At 41.4% G+C, this 21,281-nt stretch overlaps 3 protein-coding genes across 3 annotated transcripts; all 3 read left to right on the top strand.

The window, feature by feature from the left end:
• Positions 1-264: 264 nt before the first annotated feature.
• Positions 265-10,244, top strand: LOC121188057 (alpha-1A adrenergic receptor-like). The gene is made up of 2 exons (XM_041047599.1): positions 265-1,678; positions 9,184-10,244. Exons 1-2 carry the CDS (start codon positions 706-708, stop codon positions 9,747-9,749), a joined length of 1,539 nt encoding a protein of 512 aa, XP_040903533.1. The 5' UTR covers positions 265-705; the 3' UTR covers positions 9,750-10,244.
• Positions 10,245-11,024: 780 nt separating this feature from the next.
• On the top strand, positions 11,025-12,152 carry LOC121188946 (5-hydroxytryptamine receptor 4-like). The gene has a single exon (XM_041048895.1). It carries the CDS (start codon positions 11,025-11,027, stop codon positions 12,150-12,152), a length of 1,128 nt encoding a protein of 375 aa, XP_040904829.1.
• A 4,696-nt stretch (positions 12,153-16,848) lies between these two features.
• LOC121188504 (gastrotropin-like) lies at positions 16,849-18,303 on the top strand. The gene is made up of 4 exons (XM_041048300.1): positions 16,849-16,996; positions 17,110-17,270; positions 17,388-17,477; positions 17,607-18,303. The coding sequence occupies exons 1-4, from the start codon at positions 16,930-16,932 to the stop codon at positions 17,664-17,666; spliced, it is 378 nt and encodes a 125-aa protein (XP_040904234.1). The 5' UTR covers positions 16,849-16,929; the 3' UTR covers positions 17,667-18,303.
• Positions 18,304-21,281: the final 2,978 nt, after the last annotated feature.

Genomic DNA, 21,281 nt, shown 5'->3' with positions numbered 1-21,281 from the left:
AGTTATGTACATTGGACCATATATGGCAAAGCATACTCTAAGTCAAAGTTTTGGTATTATAGATACAGATTCTTATTTTCTACAGCCAGTTAAGCATGTTGCCCTTTTTTAAGGAGCTCAAACTAAAAACCAACAGCGAACTTAAGGAGCTGTTGGCACAAAAGTCACTTAATTACAATTGTCCAGTTAAGCACCCTCCCACAGTGAGGAAAAATAAATACGAGACACCAAAGAGACGCTTCTCCCAAAACGCGCAAATCTCCACTCCATCCCACAAAGTTGCGTAAAATGATTTAATTGTCTGCCTTTTCTGTGGAGTCGCAGCTCTTCGTATGATGATGCGTCATGCGCGCTTCATAGGCTCGTGTTTAGGTATGTTTGCTCAGTATATGGCAGAGCTGCGTGTGAGTGGTGGAGAGGAGGCAGGGGATGACTGCTGCCCCCCTCACTTCTCCACTGAGCCCTCAGGAGAGTGGAGGGAGAGGGACTGCATGGGGACTGTACGGCTGCTCAGCGAACGGTTACCTCTGAAAACACATCTCAGCACTGATTTGCAAACGAAACTGCAAACGCGCAGTTAAACCATGCAGACTCGGCCCATGTAGACGAAGTTTTTTTTTTTTTAATTTATGTTCAGTAAAGCTCTTTCGTGAGTTGCAGTTACAAGTCATCTGAAGCCTGCTATGGAGGACCTCTTGAGTCAAAATGAGTCTGAGCACTGACAATGTCACAACATTTTGGAAAAATGGTTCCTCGGAACTCGACGGGACTCCGGGCGCGTCTTCCCAGGTCAACTTCACCAACAGCTCCAGGGGAAACCACACGGAGCCCAGCGAGGTGGACCTCACCCGAGCCATCCCGCTCGGCTTGGTGCTGGGGGCTTTCATTGTGTTCGCCATCGCGGGCAACATTCTCGTCATCCTCTCGGTTGTGTGCAACAGGCACCTGCGGACCCCGACGAACTACTTCATCATCAACCTGGCCATCGCAGACCTGTTGCTGGGCACCACGGTGCTGCCGGTGTCCGCCACTCTGGAGATCCTAGACTACTGGGTGTTCGGCAGGATCTTCTGTGACATCTGGGCAGCCGTGGATGTGCTGTGCTGCACCGCATCCATCATGAGTCTGTGCGTAATATCCATCGACCGCTACATCGGAGTGAGCCACCCGCTGCAGTACCCGGGCATCGTGACAGAGAAGCGGGCTCTGCTGGCCATGCTCGGGGTATGGGTGCTGTCGGTGGTCATCTCCATCGGTCCTCTGCTCGGGTGGAAGCAGCCGCCGTCGCCGGACGACACGGTGTGTCCCATCACCGAGGAGCCGTTTTACGCGCTCTTCTCCTCCCTCGGCTCCTTTTACATCCCTCTCGTCGTTATACTGGCCATGTACTGTCGCGTGTACATAGTCGCCAAACGAACCACTAAGAACCTGGAGGCAGGTGTGATGCGCGAGAGGATGAACTCCAGCGAGCTGACCCTCAGGATCCACAAGGGATCTCAGGTGCAGGAGGAGCCCGGCAGTTCAGGCACCGGCAAGGGCCGCGCGCACCAAGCGAGAAGTTCCCTCACGGTGAAACTTCTGAAATTCTCCCGGGAGAAGAAAGCAGCTAAAACTTTGGGAGTTGTGGTCGGCATGTTTACGCTTTGTTGGCTGCCCTTCTTTCTCGCCTTACCCATAGGTAGGTTCAATAGTTTCAGTTCAAACTGTGATCTGTTACACTGCCATAAATTAAACTCGTTAGGCCATTTACAAAAAAAATAAATAAATAGAAGCCCCACCATTTTCCTCACAGGCCCACTCCTATACACACACACACACACACACATATACATATACATATACATACTTCATTACATTCAATTCAATTAGTTAAGGAAACTTGCAGAAAAGAAATTACAGTCATCTAAATGTCTGTATGAAGTGAAAGAGTGGCAGTTACAGACCGCAGCAGGCCCTGTAAATCATATCTACAGCTGGCACTGGGAGAGTCTCCTGGGTAACATTTTCTACTTTAAATTGTCACCAGACCTGAGTGGGTTCTGATATACTGTAGTGGTCATTTTATACTGCAGGAATAAAAAAATAACATCACCCATTTATCATTGAGACATTCAATATATAAGTGGATGTAGAGCTGTAAGTAGAGCTATATTATTTCTCTGACTTTGCAGTCTCAGTAAATGTATTTAAGTTAGTTTTAATGTAGAGACTTTAAATTTGGACTAACTGTAAGATTTTCCAGTTCTCCACCATTTACTCTGTAAAGCCAAAGCAACACTGACTTCGTGGTCTCTGAATTCTGGGCTCATACTAAGGGATAAAAAAAATGTTTGTAGGAGTCTGAGGAGGAATTCTTCACAAGCTTATCCAAACATTATTAGTGTTATCTTTGCATTATTCCCTAAGTCTCAGTTAATCTTTTTTGATGCAACAAATACACTCCTTGTGTGTGCCAAGTGAAGAGTAAGTGGCCTCCCTCTGCTCTGGTCAGTTAATCCAGAGGCCCATGGGGCCTGCCCAGGCTCCCTGATGCCACTGACGCTGGCAGGCATTCAATGTCCCACTGACATGGCTGTTTAAAAAAACTGCAGAGGAAATTAAACAATACATTCTGTGGCGAAACACTCATGCCGTGCTGTGCTGTGGCGAGGAGGTTAAGAAAACACTGAGTCTTTATTTAGTGATGAAGTTTGGATGAGAAGGCTCACTGAACAAAATCTGAACTACAAGCATGGCTGCTGCATTTCTGATGATGGTTTGCCCGATTCCCTGATTTCCACGATCCCTTGTGGCACTGTGGGCCATGACTGTAAATGAATATGAGCGTGTGTTTGTGCCTCTGTGTGTGTGTGTGTGTGTGTGTGTGTGTGTGTGTGTGTGTGTGTGTGTGTATGCATTTACGGTGGTCATATGGGAATGTGTTTACGCCTGTGGCGTTATGCTGCAGCTCATCACATCCTCACATGGACACACACATTAGTACCTGGGGCAGGATCACTATGCAGTGTCACATAGCGGGGATTATTTGCCTTGAGGCGTTCTCATTCCAAAAGCACATAACAAATGTGATTTTCCAAAGTTGTGATCTGCAGAGGCTTCAGACAGCAGAGGTGGGGGGTGGGCGGTTATGAGGTTCAGGAGGGGCCTGTTTATGTAACACTAATCAACAAACTGCCAAGAAACCTCCTGTGGCTACGTTTCTCTGTAAAAATCTCTGGTGTAGCATACTGATGCATTGTGACAAAGCACCATGCAACCTTACTTCCCATGAAAGAAAACCATACAAACAAGTTCAACAGTAGTTTGGCAATGGATCCCACATAATGCAGCTACTACACATCCACTAAGTCTACGCAAGACACTGAAACTGCTCTCTGCCCCAACACAGAAGACTCCTCTGTTTCCAGGAGGACATTTGTGGAAGTTGTTGTTTCTGTTCACTGGTGTGATTCACATCTTAAATATCATAAGTCTGATAGGGCAGCGGCACTCTCCTCGTGTTGATCCCTGAGTATTCATTAGCCTCCACCCACAGAGTGGGATTTCCTGTCTCACACTTGCTATTACCCTGCTACGTCCTGTGCATACTGTCACTAATAGGTACTGCATGTGGGAGTTTCTGGTTGGCGCTGTGTGTGTGCTGGTGGCGGTGGATGGCGTATGTGTTTTTGTGTGTGTGTGGAGGTGTGATGAAATATTGATGAGTGTTTATATGCATGCATGCAAGTACATTCATGTATGTTTTGAGTGATTGTGGCTGCAGCTGCTTCTATCTCCTCTGTTGTGACTGATTTTTAAAGACTTAAAGATGAAAGCGAGGCTGGACGCTGTCAGAAAGAGCCCTGACCTCAAACTCCTCAAGTTTCAGTTTCAGACCACATGCAGCTCAGAGAAATATGTGAACTCTCTCCTTCGCCATCATCCATCTGACCAATATGATTCAAATTCTGTAAATACCTTGTTTTTGTATTTGTACATAAATGGCAAGCGCGCAGCCTCCGCTCCCACAGTTTGAGTCATTCTTGTTCGGGTTCTGAATTATCGTGTCTCCTTTTACGCCTTTAACTTGGAGCAAAGCAAGATATACAGACTCCAGGACTATAAACAATACATCAGAGTTTTTAAGTTAGTGTTACTCCAGGCAAGTGTCCTTGGACAAAAAGCAGCCCAAAATTAAAACCCAAAAACTCACACACTCACTGAGCGCTGTCCAACCGTGCTTCTTTTTTGCCAGTACAGGTGACATATCTACACCTTAACTGATTTCATAACACATTCTTCGCATTATGAAAACAAAACCATTAAAAAAAACTTAATGACAGTAATAATCAGAGACTACATTTTAAGAAGCCAAACTTTCCAGCCAATTAAGCAACCAGAGACCATATTCTTTCCCTTATTAATCTCTCACACTGCACCTTTCCACACAAGCAGGTTTCTATTACAAAAATGTGTTGAGCTGTGGCATAGGGGAAAAAAAATCATAACAGAATACTGTAAATTTGTCAACCATCATATATTTTGACATAACTTTAATACTAATGTAGGCATCTCTGCTAAAGTTTCTAGGTGTTTCTAAGCCTTTGTGCACAATGTTGGATTTTAGAATCATTTTTGTGTCTGTGTGATGAGGCTTCAGGGTTTGAGTCACCTGATTAGATAAAAATACAAGAAACTCTCGTGTGGTTATTTTATCCACCAACAGCTTCTCATTTGCAAATTTACTATATCACAATGTGTATTTATACACATTATAAAATACACAATATAAAATTACATATATCACAATAGATTTTATTCACATGCTCTCACTGATGAAGAGTGTACACAGCATGAATAGGGGGATACACACACACACCTTTAAGGCCGCAACTGCAAAATTCATGACCTATTGATCTGATGATTGTTTTCTTAATTACACAGTTAATTGTTTGGCCTATAAATCATCCGAAAGTAGTGAAAAAAAAAAAATACCCGTTGCAGTTTTCTAAAACCCAAAGTAACATTATCAGAATGTTTTTCTTGTCTTTTTGGACCAACAGTCCAAAGCGCAAAAATATTCTGTTTACTATCATGTAAAACAAGGAGAAGCAGTAAATTTTCACATTTCAGTAGGTGGAACCAGTCAGCGTTTGGCACTGACTGGAGAACACTGAAGATTTAGTGGAAGAATTCGTCTTTATGTAGGTGTTTTTCATTGAGCTGTTTTCTTTTGTTCTCATCTCCCGGCTCAGCCGAAGAGAAATCATTAGTCCTCGGGGGGGATACACGTGTTATTTCATTGCACACATTTTCCCGCGGCTCTTTAACACCCAGCATAGGCACTAATGTCCTGTGAAGGACTCGCATTTAGCAACTGGTGCAAGCAGTGCGCTCAAATGTGAGAGAAACCAACACTTGGAGGTGTTAACCAATTGTTTCCGTGTATATGTGTTGTTTTTGGAAGAGATACTCTGTGTCTGTGTGCATCTCACACGTCTGTGTCTTGTGCGTTTGGGTTTTTTGTTACATTAAGCTGGCCGGCCCCTGTGCTCCGGGGGTAATTGAAATGGTTTTTGATGGGGAAAATTAATGAGAGTGCTAAGTGTCAAAGCGATGGAGAAGAAAGGAAGTGGCAGAGCCGAGCTGGAGGGGCCACAGGGCAGTGGGGGTGAACACAAGGGTCCCTGGGATGTCAACCCAATTTTCCAAAAATAGCTTCATGCTATGGTTTCATTGAAAGCAATCTGCGAGGGTAATAACACTTCTGTCTTTTTAGATCAAGACATTTTAATCATATTTATGGGTGTGTTATGAAACAGGATGCGTGACTTTTTGGAGAACAGATTGTTTGTGTGTGTGTGTGTGTTCCACATGGCACAGAATAGGCATCACTTCTTCCAATTAGTGAGAATAACAGGATGCCTTGTTTTGTTAAGATGTTCCTGTGTTCCATAGCGAGTGTGTGTGCCTGTCCTCAGGAAGGAGGTGCAAACATTTTTTTTTAGAGGTGGGGGGGGGGACACCGACAATAACCCCCCCTCCCACTGTTATCTATGTACCATTGTCTTACAGCTTAGCCCATCGCGTCCTCTGCCGTTTATACTATAGCCTGTCAACATAAACACTCTTCCACGGACAAAACATGGACGACGTTCACACAGAACTTATACATACAAACATGAACCAGATCTGGCAACAGGAAGGTGTGTTGCTACTCTGATTTCCTACACTTTCAGCCTGAGCTTGTGTAGAAAGGAGGCACAAGGCCATGCTGGCAATGTCCCACCTTTGTGGGGGCCTCCAGATGTTTAGGGGCCCCTCTGGGTTGCCAGGCAGAGGGACAGAGCTCTGTTTGCCCTTGCAAATGCCACCATAAGAAATGCCTATAAAACAAGTGCAGCTTCACACTATACATATATTTGCTCTTAAGCCCCTCAACTCCAGACAAAACCAAAGGATTTCAGTGGGAGAGAGCCAGGAAGTTTCCTCACAGGGAACGACCAATAACATCAGTTTGCTACAGGAAGAAAAAGAAAGTAATTTATAAATCAGTAGTTTATAAATCAGTCAGGGCACAAAGTACAGCTGAAATGATTAAAGCAAAAATACCAAATATTCTCTAGGGTTTTGGGGCTTTTCTCTGTTTTATATCATTTCACAGATAATAACAGGTTTTCGTCTGTTTGTTAGAACAAACATGCAATCTGGGGAAAATTTTGGTGAATGTTTTCTACTATTTTTTAAAGTTTTATTTGACAAAACAATCAACAAATTAAATGATATTCAAAATAATTGTTAGTTGCAGTCCTGACACACAGCAAAGAAATATTTATTGATGGTTGAAGAAACATAAAAAGAAAAAAAAAAAGCAGGATCTTGGTATCCCAACACACAGCTTTCTACTCAAAAGCAGTATTACTACTATCACTATGCACTTTATAATCCTACTGTTACAACTATTATCTAATAATGAAATGTTTTCATCAGTCAGAAAAGAAACTTCACTGATTACCTTAACATCATTTTAGTCATTTATCAGGGAAAAGTACAGAGCATCTGATGGTTAGTTCAGCTTCTTTATTTCACTGGTTTGTCTTTTGTTTCTGATCAGTTTCATCAGATTAAGACAAAAAAGAAAAATTGGGCTTGTGATGCGGGCAGTTATTATTATTTTCAAGCAGACAGAGAGAGAGACACAGAGAGAAATGAAAAGAATGACCAAGTTTTAATTCCACCTTACTCTGTCTCACAATCACAGTAACTCGCACAGTTATGTAATCACATTAAAGTGGCTGTTCAGAGGCGAAAATACCAGCCACTAAGAGGAGACCCATTCATCTACAGTACAGGAAGCCAAGACACCTTCAGACAGCTTTTCTCTAGTTTCATCTCACAGTCTGCCAGCCAGAGCTCACACACACATGCACACACACAGCTGTAGTGTTGTCTTTTAGGAGTGAGTTAAATTAAAGTTGGAAGTGACATTTCCTCATATTGTCGCACAATCACTTTCATTTTAGGTTAACCAACTGTCTGGAGCATTGGTGTGTGTGTGTGTGTGTGTCTGTGTCTGTGTCTGTGTGTGGTGTGTGTGTGTGTAAGTTTTCTATGGGTCCTGAATGAAAAAATAGACTGTCTGTAATGCCAGCTTACCATAGTTGCAGGTATGCAGACAGGGTTTTGTAGCATCAAACTGAAACACGGTTGTTTTTTTATGATTTTCTGCTAATAAAATGAGTGCAGCTCTCCCCTGCCTGCAACATTTCACCCCAAGTCATTGTATGATATAATGTACCTTGTACTGCTTAAGGTAATTGTTAAAGATCCTCACAAAGAAGGAAGCTCAGGTGTCATGTGTCTGCCTATAATATCTGACTAGAGGTAATTTCACGCTCGAAATCCTGGGATTATAGGGCATCCTCAGTCACTCCAGGAATGTGATATTAATTTAAGAATGTGGGCTGGTGTAAAATAAAAAAAAACAAAAGAAAAAACAGTTTTACTCACATCTGCCCCCACACACAAACACACAGTCTTTCTTTCACACTAATCTCACACTTGCTGTGCTTATTAATTCCCTGCTTTTATCCTCTGGTTTCCCCCTCTCACCTCATTGACTTGTAAGATATCTTTCTTTATTTAAGCTTGGCCATAGTACGAGAAAAGTAGCACAAGGGTAGATTAACGCAACTTAACGAGTGCAAGCTAAACTTCCTTATTAGCATATGCGACAAGCCTGCTTGAAAATCTTTTCCATTCTTTGTCATTTCCATCATTAGGACAGTCTGTAATTGTGAAAAATAGTCATGTCGAGTATTACTCATGCATATATGCAGACACAATTTCAACTATGTACCTGTATAAATGCTTTGCACAAGCAACACTATTTGACACTATCTGCAGGTGCGAAAAAAAGGAAAAGCTTGTTGTGGTAGCATAACCTTCATAACCTCTCAGAGAATAGGCTGCCATTTCATTTCAAATGAAATGTCTTCGCTCAGAGCAGCACATCACTCCCACAGGGTATTTATCTAAAAAGGAATTTCCCTCTATTCTTATGAAAGTGCTTCAAATGAACTGCGACAGGGCAGCAGCGACACTGGTTTTTGAAAAGGAGGCACTTTATCTGCTTATGAGGATCCTCTTAAGTACAAGGTCTTTCATTAATGATAAACATCATGTGGAAACGACTATCCTGTCTGGTCTTTTATTCTGATTCTTTATATTCTGCCAGCTCACAGTCACAGACTGTAAAGCTGTATGTTGTTCTTCATCAATGCTGCCACCTACTGGGTAAAATATAACCTGCAGTCACAGACAGGATCAACGTGTCCAAATGCTAGACTCTCGGTCAGTGTGTTAAGAGCAGGGATGCACTGATATGATGCTGCCATGAGTAAACAGATCAGGTATCCAATATGATGTAAATAGTCCACATTAAATACAGCCTTTTCATCAATATAAATTTCAAACATTTGTATTTCTAATATCATCTAACCATCCCCAGTTCCATACTAAACATAGTCACACGAGTGGTTTTGATTTTCTCATCGAACTCTGGGCAAGAAACAAGCATGTTTCTCAAAATGTTCTCTTGAAGTATTCCTTAAAGAGGTAAATTTGAGTTTTCTTTATAAAGATATTAGACCCTACTAATTGAATGAAATATTTCTATTGCCCTCTCTATTCTGCTGTCACCAGGGTCTTTTAATGTGAACCTGCGCCCACCTGACCTCCTCTTCAAAGTGATCTTCTGGCTGGGCTACTTCAACAGCTGCCTGAACCCTATCATCTACCCCTGCTACAATCGCGAGTTCAAGCTGGCCTTCATCCGCATCCTGAGATGCCAGTGTCACCAGCGTAAACGTCCCGGGTGGAGGGCGTACAATTACCGCTCCTCCAACTTCAGCTCCTCTGGAAACTCACGCAAAGGCTCTACGGATCACAACTCCAGCTGCTTGAACGGCAGCCAGCGTACCTTGCCATCCTCTGCCAGTCCGAGCCCCAGCTACCTGAGCAAGGGTCTCCCACCTTGTCCAGAGGGGGAAACATTATACATATGGGGAGCGACCACCCCGACTCCCTCCACACCTAATCTGCTGCCTGGCAGCCCTGTAGACTGCCCACACAGAGCTTTGAGAGGGGAGTTAAGAGGAGGGAAGCCAGCTGAGGAGACTGGAGGTGGTGTTTTCTCTTTCTCCTTTGGGAAGAACAGAGACAAGGGAGGGGTCAACAAAGACAGCATCGTGCCTGAGGACAAAGTGTGAGTCTTACTGAGCTGTGACTTCTTCGTTCCTCATAGGGATCGAAGTCACCTACAGAGTGTGGATGTAGGATTTCACACAGGTTTGCTGCATTCACTGTACATGGTCCCATGATCATTCATCAGTCAATGGATTGTCATTGTCATTAGTTGTCAATGTAAGGTGAAGAAAACTAAGTATTGACTATGCTGCTGTATCACAGGTATTTTGTCCTATTTTACTGTATCTGTGGCTGACGTAGACATGAAGGTTTCTTTCAGTGAACAGTAAAGGGTTGAAGACAGCCAATCAGAATCACTGTTGGGACTGTAAAGACACCAGTGCATGCATTTTGAATAAACAAAAAACAAAATTCAAAGGAAAAGGGACACGATCCAACACAAAAACTGTATCCCATACATGCTACCATCCCTGTAAAAAGACTGAACAAGACAAAAAAAAAAAAAAACTGACTCGTGAAATGTAAAAATGTGTGATACGAAAAATGATCACCTTTCTGTTGCAGTCACTTGATATCTTCATGGTATGTTGTGGAAAATAAAGTATAACCTGGTTGATCTGCTGTGCGCACAATCATCAGATATCATCTTATTTGTATGTTTGATGTTCAAAAAGTTCTGAATATCAATATTAGAAATGTGATCGATACATGAATAAACTTAGAACGCTGCTCAAAGGCTGCTTGGAGGCAAACTCTAAATCTCTCTGTAACTCTCTAACTTTCTGTATGTGAAGAGAACTTCCACCATTACTTATTATCACAGATGTTAATGTCAATGATGATAAAAGGCCAGCGGTGGATGTTATTTGTTTAAAGGAAACATACATCCTGAGTGATGTGCACAGTTCTGAGTGTCTGAGGTAAAGAGCAAACATTAGGCCTTTATTTAGAGGAACATTTCCAGTGAGCACGGATAAACACAAGGGTTAATTGCTCGTATAGACGAGGGACCTTGGATCACAGCTCAGCCATAAGACTTCTAACTGTATATACCTGCCTGTTCACTTGCATGGCCCACTGACTCCTGGTCCATTCCAGTTAATCATTTACTCCTGATGGGCTTTTGTTATGACAATGGATCAATACTGGACATACGCACACACACACACACACAGAGAAATACAAGAGTCTGGTACACATCACCTGCATTTGGTGAAGGAAGAGCTACAGGTTGAGATCAACCAGTAAGACATGACCGCAGAGAAAAGGCAAGGCATCCCCTTGAAGGATCACATGGATTTATTTTGAGTGGCTAATGGCTCGATTTTTGTTGCATTATGATTTCCATCCCAGGGACTAACATTTCAGAGAACTACAGCCTGACTAATGACAGCAGCGATTATACTCTATTTCATAGCACCGCTGCTAAAGTCTGCGTCCTGTGCCTGCTCCTACCCATTCCCATCTTTGCCATCATGGGAAATCTTTTCATCATGGCTGCAGTGGCACGTTTCCAAAGCCTCCGGACGCCCACCAATGCTTTTGTGGTTTCCCTGGCAGTGGCAGACTTCCTGGTTGCAGTGCTGGTCATGCCTTTCAGTCTGGTGCGTTCCATCGACAGCTGGCACTTCGGCCGCAGCTTCTGCCGAGCACATTTCTTACTGGACGTCACCTTCTGTACGTCCTCCATTTTTAATCTCAGCTGCGTGGCACTGGACCGATACATAGCAGTGTGTGACCCTCTGCACTACCCTGTCCGAATGTCTCCCAGACGTGTAGCCATGCTGCTGCTGCTCTGCTGGACTCTGCCTCTGGTCATCTCCTCCCTTTGCGTCTCCCTCGGCATGCACACCCAGTCACCTCCTGCAGTGTTGAGCAGCCGCACTCAGCAGGATTTTCACACCTGTATGGCCACATTTAATGTCCCATACGCCTTCGCAACCTCGACCGTTTCCTTCTTCATTCCCATGGGCTTCATGCTATTTGCTTATGGAAAAATATTCATGGCAGCCCTGAAACAAGCAAGGTGGATCCATGCAGTGGAGCACCATACTGGGCAGCTTCAGATGAGCCTAAGCCCCATGAGGACCGACTCCACCAGACGTGTCCAGGCCCACATGGAAAGATATTCTCTGAAGAAGGAGAGAAAGGCTGCTAAGACACTGGGTCTGATCATGGGGGTCTTCCTGTTGTGTTGGCTTCCTTTCTTCTGTATGAACGTGATCAATCCTCTGAAGGGCTACAGCATCAACCCTTTGGTCCTGGAGGCTTCCCTGTGGCTTGGATATGCTAACTCCTCTCTGAACCCTATCCTCTATGCCTTGCTCAACAAGAATTATCGTCACGCGTTTGTAGCCATGTTAGACTGTGGGATTCTGAGTAGGAAGTTCAGAGCAGGTTTGGATTCCTCACACTTTGGTAGGCACACACACACTGTTGTTACACTGGAGACCATTTCAAGATGATGATTAGCCAATTTCTTCACTGGAGGGAGGGCTGTTTTGTTTTGTTTTACCATAACCGGTCAGTAGCAAGTTACTCATCAGTCCCACTGATGAAAGATTTTTAAAAAGAACAGAATCACAATTGGTGCAGCAGCGACTGAGATATCAGTTTTGATTGGTCCATTTTTTTCACTAACCAGGGGAACAACCAACAACAGGATAACACCAGACACTTCTGTAGTTCACGTAATTGTAAGCTGGAAAGGCAATGGTTTCCTATGACCAAGTACTGCAAACGTTTTGAACTCAAAAACAGATGGAAGGTTTAATCACACTCATTCAACTAAATAAACAACAGAGTTTTAAAAGGCAAATACGGCTTGTGATATCTTTGAGGGGTCAAAGAATGACCAATTTGTTGTCATGGAAACTGTTCCTCTACATGCACTTTGTCAGTAAATAGGGACATATGGTACAGTGATTCATCATCCTTTAATTACTTTTATAATTTTTGCTTTATGGTATTGATGGTGCATTTGTTTCTGTCACTGCTGCTGTTATTCTTAGGTATTTACCACACTGACACAAGAAGCATAAGCCTATCTTTGAGAGAAAGGGTTCAGACTTAACAAGAGGCAACCTTTTCAGAAGTCAGGGGAAAGATTCAGCCAGAGTTTGCACTAGGCTGTGTGAACTGATGTGAACAACCATCCCAGTATGTGAGGAAAAAAAACTGTAAGAGAAAAGAGAAATGTTTGGAATCTCATAGTGATACCAGAGGAGATTATAAAATACTATCAAGAACAGCAGGAAAGAAGACATAAAACTGTACTGAAATCTGCAAAATTATGTTGTTGCTGAAGAACTGCTAATAAAGTAAATGTTAAAAATTATTTAAAAATACAAACATATCATTAAATACATAAAAAAAAAACTTCACTTCATCTTACAGGAATATTTCGAAAACAATAAAGACAATCAGAACTTTTCTTTTGGAAAATCATTTTCATGAAAGTAAAAAGTGAACTACCACTATGATCACTAGTTAGCTGGTGGAACTAGTTAACCTTGCTGTTAGTGCTTGGCAGGAAGCATTTGGGTCTATCAAAGCTTCTTTGCTGAAAACAGCTGCCTGCTGAGGCTGGAAACCAGACTGATGACAGTGGAGTCATAAAAACCAAAACAATGAGCTGAAACACATTCAGACCTTTTACACAGAGCTGAAGAGAACTGCAGCGTCAGGGGATAATACTCTCATCCCCACAAGTGATTCTTTTTCATATTACACAGGCATTTTATCTGTTGTTACTGAAAAAAATATTGATTAGTGCAGCTTTAATTAAATCCTTCAAGTCAAGTAAATATATTAACAACAAAAGCATTATTCACGCTTCAGTTGTCAGCTATGAATACTGTAGGGAAACAAACTGAACATGTTGACAGGGAACGCTTCAGACATATTCATTCATTCAGATGTCGATTTAATCAAAGCAGCACTAAGTTTCCTTCAAAATTTATAATATATAATCTGTATTGCTAATACAAATCAACTCTTATAAACACTTTTTGCATTGTTACACCTTTACAGAAAACACAAGTATCAAATAAGCATTATACTGTATTGAGTTTTATGAATGTACTTTGGTCCTTTTGTAGTAGCACTGTTATTTATCTACATTATTTAGAGTAATGGCAAATCTGAGAGTAGATCTAGACGTTAATTTAGACCAAACAGATTGCATACCAGACACCTGATGTGGCTTTCGTTGCATAGTGAATTAGGAGTGTCTTGATCCTTCATTTTCTCACTGTTACAAAATTATATTGGTCTACAAACATTTAATGCTTCATCCAAAACAAAGAACAGACACAGAATAAATGGCCCTCTAGCTCTGCTGAAACAGACCTTACCTGGCTTTTAAACAGGTAATCCAGAGGGCAGCCCCAGCTCGGCAGAAAGGAACCAACATCTTCCTGCTGGCTTCGCATCCTTTCTTCCTCACTCTGTCAATGAGGCAGCGTGCCTTGTCTGCCCTGGTATTTCACACTCCTCATCATTCAGGACACCGTCCTTTAAAAGGTCATCCAGCAGCTGATTAATAAGTTGTCTGGACACCTTCACCGGGAAACTTGACCTCAACCTGAAGAGCTCTGTATCTAGAAGAAAAAAACAAACAGGTGAGTCTTATGCTCTTAACAAGGCTCTCTGAAGAATAACACTGAGTCTTACAATGTATTAATGTTCATTTGTGTTAAAACACTTATCTGACAACATAACCACACACCACTGTATATGACAGATCTACTGCAGATCTCGTGACACTCAGCCTATCAGTGACGTCACGGCAGTTACTAGCAGAAGTTCTATGATTAAACTTTTCAGTCACGTGCTCTGGAATGAGAGTCGGGAAAGTGGTGGTGGAAGTTTTAATCTTCTACTCTAAGTTTCTGCCTCATAAGTCAGTTTGCTTCTGCTGTTAATCAACCACTGTCGCCAAATATGCGAGCAACCGCTGGGACTACCTGTTCTGCGGCCTGTCAAGGCTCTAGACTCACAGTCAATCAAACGGAGTAAAGACGTACCGAGTGCTCGCGCCTCGTTTTATTCCTCAGTATGTCCATAACCACAGACAGAGCACCGTCCTCGATGCATGTTGAGCAGTAGGTCTGTGATCTCTCTGGGATCCTGATTCATCAGGGCTCTGTAAGAAAACTCGCTGCATGTCTCTCGCCACTTCAAACATCCCAGAGTGTAGCCGTGCCTGTCAGGAACGGACTTCCGCCAAGACAACGAAAACCACACAGGTGGAGGTGTTTGATGGAACTTGACTTCCGGTTGGAAGTACAGTTCCAGCAGTAGCACACGCATGCAGAGTTTAACTCAGGAGGCCTGAGTCCAGACCCAGATCAGATTGTGAAGTCCTTACTTACTTTGTTTAACTTTTTATGTTTTTAGAGTTGGAATTTTAGAAAAGTGACATTACTCCAAACTATACTTAGAGTATGCACACATTAAAAATAAAAACAGAAAGACATAAAGAAATTACTCCTGACTATAATAACAATACATTTTTAAATTGCAATTTCCCCACTGTGGCACTAATAAAGGTGTATCTTATCTTATGACTGACGTGCTAGTTACCACTCTCATGTCTCATGAAGCTACAGCCTATTAGCTTAGCTAAGCATAAAAACTAGAATAGGTAACAAATTCTAACTAGCAGCACCTTTAAAGCTTATTAATCTGCACATTAAATCTCATCTCTCAAAAACCACCACCTGTTTTCTACAAATCTTTGAGCTACATATGCCACATAAACACTTCTTAAATCCTGAGGCTGGCATCTGTAGCCTTCTGTCATGACTTATCAATTTCTATAAGGAGAATTATTCAATTGTTAATAGATTATTGATGTTAGTGATACTGATTTAAATTTTTCAGATAAAAAAGTAATGGGTCTAAGAATAAACATGTATGTTTTAATGTTAGATTTACCAGAGTTTTTGTATTCTAAAATATAACATACAGCATCTCAGTCAATTAGCTACTAAAGACTTTCATTAGGATTAACCTGGGTCACTGCAATTAAGACCTGAATCGAGGTACGAACACACACACACACACACACACACACACACAAACACACACACACACACACACACACACCAGGCTATTCTATGTGTTCCTGACTGAGATGCCTCGACCATACAGTTTTCTGATTAGTTTTTCCATCCAGCACTTAAAGAGGCAGACTGTTCACTCTGTGTTTCATAACGTTAATAAATAGAGGGTTTCTGGTAGATGAAGGTCAGAAGGTGCACAGGGGTTCTAGGTGGCAGGAGTGCACAGTACTTTCAACAAGCATGCATTGAATTCCTCTCCCCCATTCCAGCTGAAAGGGAGGTGACTCGCCTGAAAAGGTCCATACCTTAATTCAGTTGAGAGCACTTTATCTTTTCATCTTTCAGTGCTTCTCCGACACCTCCTATATTTGCCTTCCACTTGCACATTTCATTTCACATCAGGTGATGATGAGGCAGCCACTGCAGTGCAACTACTTATTTCAGCTCATATCTTGCACATCCTCCAAAAGACCATAATGGGTTTAAGGTCTTTAGGAGGATGTGCAAGATACAAGCTGAAATAACTAGTTCATTAAATCCAGCAACAAAAAAATTATCAGCAACGCTCTTTTTTCGTTTGAGTCCAACTGAGTAAAAACTGAATAAAAAAATGCCAAATATGCACTAGTTTTATCCTTTTAAATGTGAACACTTGATGGTTTTCTTACACTTTTATGATGATGGTTATTATTATTTATAGCTCAAACAATCAATTAATCATGAAAATGATCAGCATAATAACCAATAATGAAAATGATCATTAGTTGCAGCCCACTGTTTTCTATTACTATTTTCTCATTTAAAGTCTACATGACTTCTGTTTAAAGCATGTTTGGTAACGCACATTGACTGCCTGTATTTTATGTTCTGAGCATTTTATTCTACCATACATGCTCAAACCTGCAAGCCAAATGTCATGGCACATCACAGAAGTGCTGGGAAAACCTGATACTGACATGAGCGTGGAGATACTTGGGATTTTTGCCACATGAGAACAGTGTTGCTCAAAACAATGTGACAAATTGTCTTGGAAAAACACAGGTGACGTTTCTCACACATGTGGTGAGGTATGTGTGGGAGGAGAGGAGGAAGAGGCAGCGAGAGTTTGGCAGCGATTCTTAAAGAACAGTGAGAGGACACTCCTTTTTCTCCTTACCTCTTCTCCCTCACCATCATGGCTTTCACTGGGAAATATGAGCTGGAGAGTCAAGAGAACTATGAGGAGTTTCTGGAAGCAATTGGTATTAGGATTTTTCTTATTGATACATGAGCCTTATGTGGATAAATGTGAGCTGACATTCATTTAAAGTTTGTTCAAATTTCTTTCTTTGGAATTTCCCCTGCTCTGTCATAGGGCTTCTCAACGCCAAGACAGACCACAAAGTGGTAACAGAGGTGGTTCAGGATGGGAAGAAATTCACCTGGACACAAACCATCCCCAACTGGACCTGGTCCAATACGTTCACCGTCGACCAGGAATGTGAGCTGACGACAATGATGGGCTCCAAGTTCAAGGTAAGTTCATAACAGGTAGCAACAAATCTGCTGCACATTCGCAACTTGTCCTAAAGTTTTCATGTAATCAAGCTACACATTTTCCCTCAGTGACTTTTTTGTCCTCATAACCTTTAGGCCCCTGTCACTATGGAAGGCGGCAAGATTTCAGTACAGTTTCCTCAGTACCAATTCACAGCAGAAATCATTGACGATAAGCTTGTAATGGTAAGAGAAGTAACCACTCAACTGTGACACGGTGACACTTACTCAATTTAACTACAGAAACCTGAATAAAAGTTGCAGCTTGTTATATTTTGATCGTTTTCTTTGTCTTCTCCACACCATGTTCTACAGAATTGCACAACCACAGGAGAGAAGGGTGTGACTTTCAAAAGAGTTAGCAAGCGGGTCTAATGCTGCGAGACTCAACATGCCTCCGTGCAAAAGAGGCTGTGGGAGGTAAAGCGCATCATGAAAGTGCTTCCCTCGGTTACTGAAGCAAGGAGAATGACTTGACCATCTACAGTGACGAGCAAGTGGTATTGTCTTGTTGATACTTTCAATTTTAACTGAAAAAACAAATGGACAAACTAGGCTAAGCTACGTACTGTATTTCTGTGTGGATGAAACAGTTTTCATGTTTGATCCAATAAATATCACTTAAATATAACCGGTGTTGTTGTCAGTTTATTAGATTTTTAAAATTTAGATTTTCTTTCCTTGTGTGGTTCGGATTGCAATATTGATTCAGGTCCACTAGTCTGGATAAACACAATTATCACTGGTCAAAATGTAACCGGTGCTTAGTTACTATTTTTTTGTTGCTGGGATGTTGTTAAATATGTCTGCTGTCACATTTACCAGGATGTAAAACATTTTAGTCAGAAAAGACATCCATGCCTTTCATGGAGAGGAATGTGCGCACACATTGTAAAGTTATCTGTGGCTACAAGACCTGCTGTTTGTCCAACACAAAAGAAAAATGGCATGTAATTCAGAACGCTAAATTAAAAACAAGTCAAACTGAAATAAAATGAAACCTTTAAACATCCTTTATGTGCCATAATTTGAACCTTTAAATATTTAAAATAAACAAACTAAGAATAAAATTTCATTATTATATCACATCATCATTATTTTCCTTTGTTTTCAGCATAATAATGTTACTATTGATCAGTTAGTTGATTCAGATTATTCTGCTCTAACTGGAGGCAGCATGGCTGCAAGTGGCAACTGGCAGGGTTTCTTTTAAATGTGTTTCTTGAAAACAGTGTCTTATCAAAGCTTTCCTCATTCTGTACTAATGAACTTTAATCAAATCTACATTTAACAGATGCATCAGAACAACTACCTGTTTACACACTGTAACTGTTCGCAGCTGGGTTAAGAGAACTGAAGTAAACACATCTCTGCAGACAATCATCTAATCATCTTGTTAGCAATTGCACCCATGGTGTTGACTTAAAAAAAAAAAAAAAGAACCATCAAATTAACACTGGTGATTTTCTGGAGTCATATCATGATGTTGCCAGGCAACCAGCTGGAAACCAAACTCAAGGAAGTTTCACTCAAGAAATAGTCTGGTACAAAACCCAGCATAAAACAACACAACCAGTTATTTCTACAAATCAGGTTATATCAGATATATATAACAATCAGTGCGCTTTACAGGTGCTGGTATATGGAATTTGTTTCTCCCTGTTTCCAGTCTTTGTGCTAAGCTAAGCTAACTTGCAGGTCCAAAAATCTGTTACACAGTACCAGACAAGCACATCACACTTCCTCTTATTGCGGCTTTGTCTTGTTCTTTAAAACACATGTCTGCTGGGCATGTCGGTCTTTTGTCAGAATTACCAAGCAAAAATGAATTGCTGCAGGCACAGGAGCCGAGCAGGGCCGGGCCTCAGCTCGGCTCAGGCGGTAGAATATATTTTAATAGATATTTGATAAATGTGAAATGTGCCTTGGGAGGTCTTCTGGTGTCATGAAAGCAATATCGTGAACACCTGTGCAAACAATAACGGTCCCATGGGCCTGTAAGAAAAACTACCATACTATTTGTTGAGTGTCTTGTTATTATTTTTTAAGTTTCCTCATCCCGTTTGAGGGATATTGATTTCAAATGTAGCATGTACACAGCCTGATTCCTGATCTCTGAATCACCATCTCCTCCAATTAAAATAGTTCTGAAGAAATTAAATGATGGATGGATGAGCATTTGAGAGAGGAGAATAGTCAAAAATGTGAAATTAACTTCACAGACATACATCTAGGCAACTCAATTTTAAGATCTTTTCTTCAAATAAAATCCCAAAACAGCACAGTTGCGTAGATACAAACAAGCCAGTGTTATTTAACACTTTTCTCCTCTGACCTGCTTTTACTGTCAGTGAGAAAGCCCTCTGCTGGCATGAATGTATCCTTGTGGATGAATGAAGTCCTTTCCACTCTATTGTCCTTCCATGTGTTGCATTCACTTTCCTTTGACACTGCTCCTGGAGAAGAACTGCAGGGAAAACCTGCACTTCTCCATTGTCACCACTAAGAGGCAACCTCATTCCTCTGTAAAACCATGTATACATGTTACACTGAAAAAAGAAGTGAATGGGGTTGCTACTTTTTGCAAGAGGAATATAAAGTATCATCAGAAAATAACTGCGGTACATTCAAATTAGGAAAGCTGCCAATAATAATGACTTATTCCTCTGTTGTACTAGAGTTGTGCGATACAAATATTCAACTTATACTTGTTTATGAGTTAATAAGAAACATCACCTCAACAGCAGCAAAAATTTTAAAACCACTTAAAACACATGGTCCTTCAGACCGTTTGATAATGACCTTTTTTAATCATAGACCTCAAACCACCTCCCACCCCTGTTGCTTCAACACTTTGTGTATTGTGTACAGTTTCTCTGGGCTGTGATGCTTCCTGGGCCTACGTTTGCTTTGTAGTCATTTGGTTAAACTTTAATTTAGTTTCACATAAAGACAAAATTTAAATACTGAAAGTCTTGAAACTAGATTTTTGTCACACACCCCCTCTGTTAGACTGTATCAAAAGATAAGGTAGCAGGAGGAGGCATCCTAAGAACCTGTTTTAATCTTATATAGCCTACACCCTGTTTTACATAGATTTTTAAAAAAGCACATACTTGTTGGCAAACAATAAATTTAGCCATGTGTTGGAAAATAATTACTTAGTCTGTTTACAAATTAATTTAATGCTCAGCAGTCCTGATTACAGTGCCCTGATCCCTACAAGAATGTTGTAAGTTTAAAGCACATGTGCCGAGACCCCCACCACAAACATGAATTGAACAGCCTGCTCTGCACCCCCACTCAACACTTTTCCAAATTCTTCCCTGAGGACACACTTAAAGGAAGCCAACAGCCTTGCTTCTTCAGCTCCACATACAAAAGCTTACAGGAGGCTGTGAGAATGATCCATTACCGAACTGACGGCCCAGAGAGCTGTACTCCGCCCCTCTCTACACCTCCTCCATCTCCTTTTACAGATGGGCAGCTGAACATTGGAGATGTTGAAGAATCCCTCTCAATCTCAACATCAATACATGCAATATTTTTTTTTTTTACCAAATGTTATTTAAAAAACAGAAATCATGTAAATAGAGAGCATGAAAGCGTTGTCAAATGCTGATTGTGCTTTAATCTGTGTGCCAAGTTAATTACGATTTGATGCGGCTCCTGTGGAGGAACACTGTGTTTTAAGTCTTTTTTTTTTTTTTAACTTAATAGCAATTTAAAAAATCTGTGAGCTGATATAATTGGGCATTTGCACATGGTTATACTATAGATTTCTAACTCAGGAAAAAAAAAATACAGAACGACTCCTCAATTTCACAATAGAGCAAATATTCTGCTGCGTTGGAGAGAACAGAGCTCAGGCTCAGAAGTTTCTAAGAGTCCACTGTGTTGTGTCTAACACTAGGCGGGAGGCCTATTCACAAGAATTATATAAGAGTATAATGTCTCGTGTGTGAGAGAGAGCGCTGTCACTGAATAGAT

Source organism: Toxotes jaculatrix, chromosome 10 (assembly GCF_017976425.1).
Source record: "Toxotes jaculatrix isolate fToxJac2 chromosome 10, fToxJac2.pri, whole genome shotgun sequence".
Classification (NCBI taxonomy): domain Eukaryota; kingdom Metazoa; phylum Chordata; class Actinopteri; family Toxotidae; genus Toxotes; species Toxotes jaculatrix.
Note: the sequence above shows the minus strand (reverse complement) of the source record. Positions and strands in the feature narration are given on the sequence as shown.

Excerpts from the sequence above, each read along its gene's own strand:
- LOC121188057 (XM_041047599.1), top strand. The coding sequence starts at position 706 with ATGAGTCTGAGCACTGACAATGTCACAACATTTTGGAAAAATGGTTCC. Across the intron at positions 1,679-9,183 it reads CTTTCTCGCCTTACCCATAG|GGTCTTTTAATGTGAACCTG; the intron begins GTAGGTTCAATA and ends TGCTGTCACCAG.
- LOC121188504 (XM_041048300.1), top strand. The coding sequence starts at position 16,930 with ATGGCTTTCACTGGGAAATATGAGCTGGAGAGTCAAGAGAACTATGAG. Across the intron at positions 16,997-17,109 it reads GGAGTTTCTGGAAGCAATTG|GGCTTCTCAACGCCAAGACA; the intron begins GTATTAGGATTT and ends GCTCTGTCATAG. Across the intron at positions 17,271-17,387 it reads TGATGGGCTCCAAGTTCAAG|GCCCCTGTCACTATGGAAGG; the intron begins GTAAGTTCATAA and ends CATAACCTTTAG.
- LOC121188946 (XM_041048895.1), top strand. The coding sequence starts at position 11,025 with ATGATTTCCATCCCAGGGACTAACATTTCAGAGAACTACAGCCTGACT.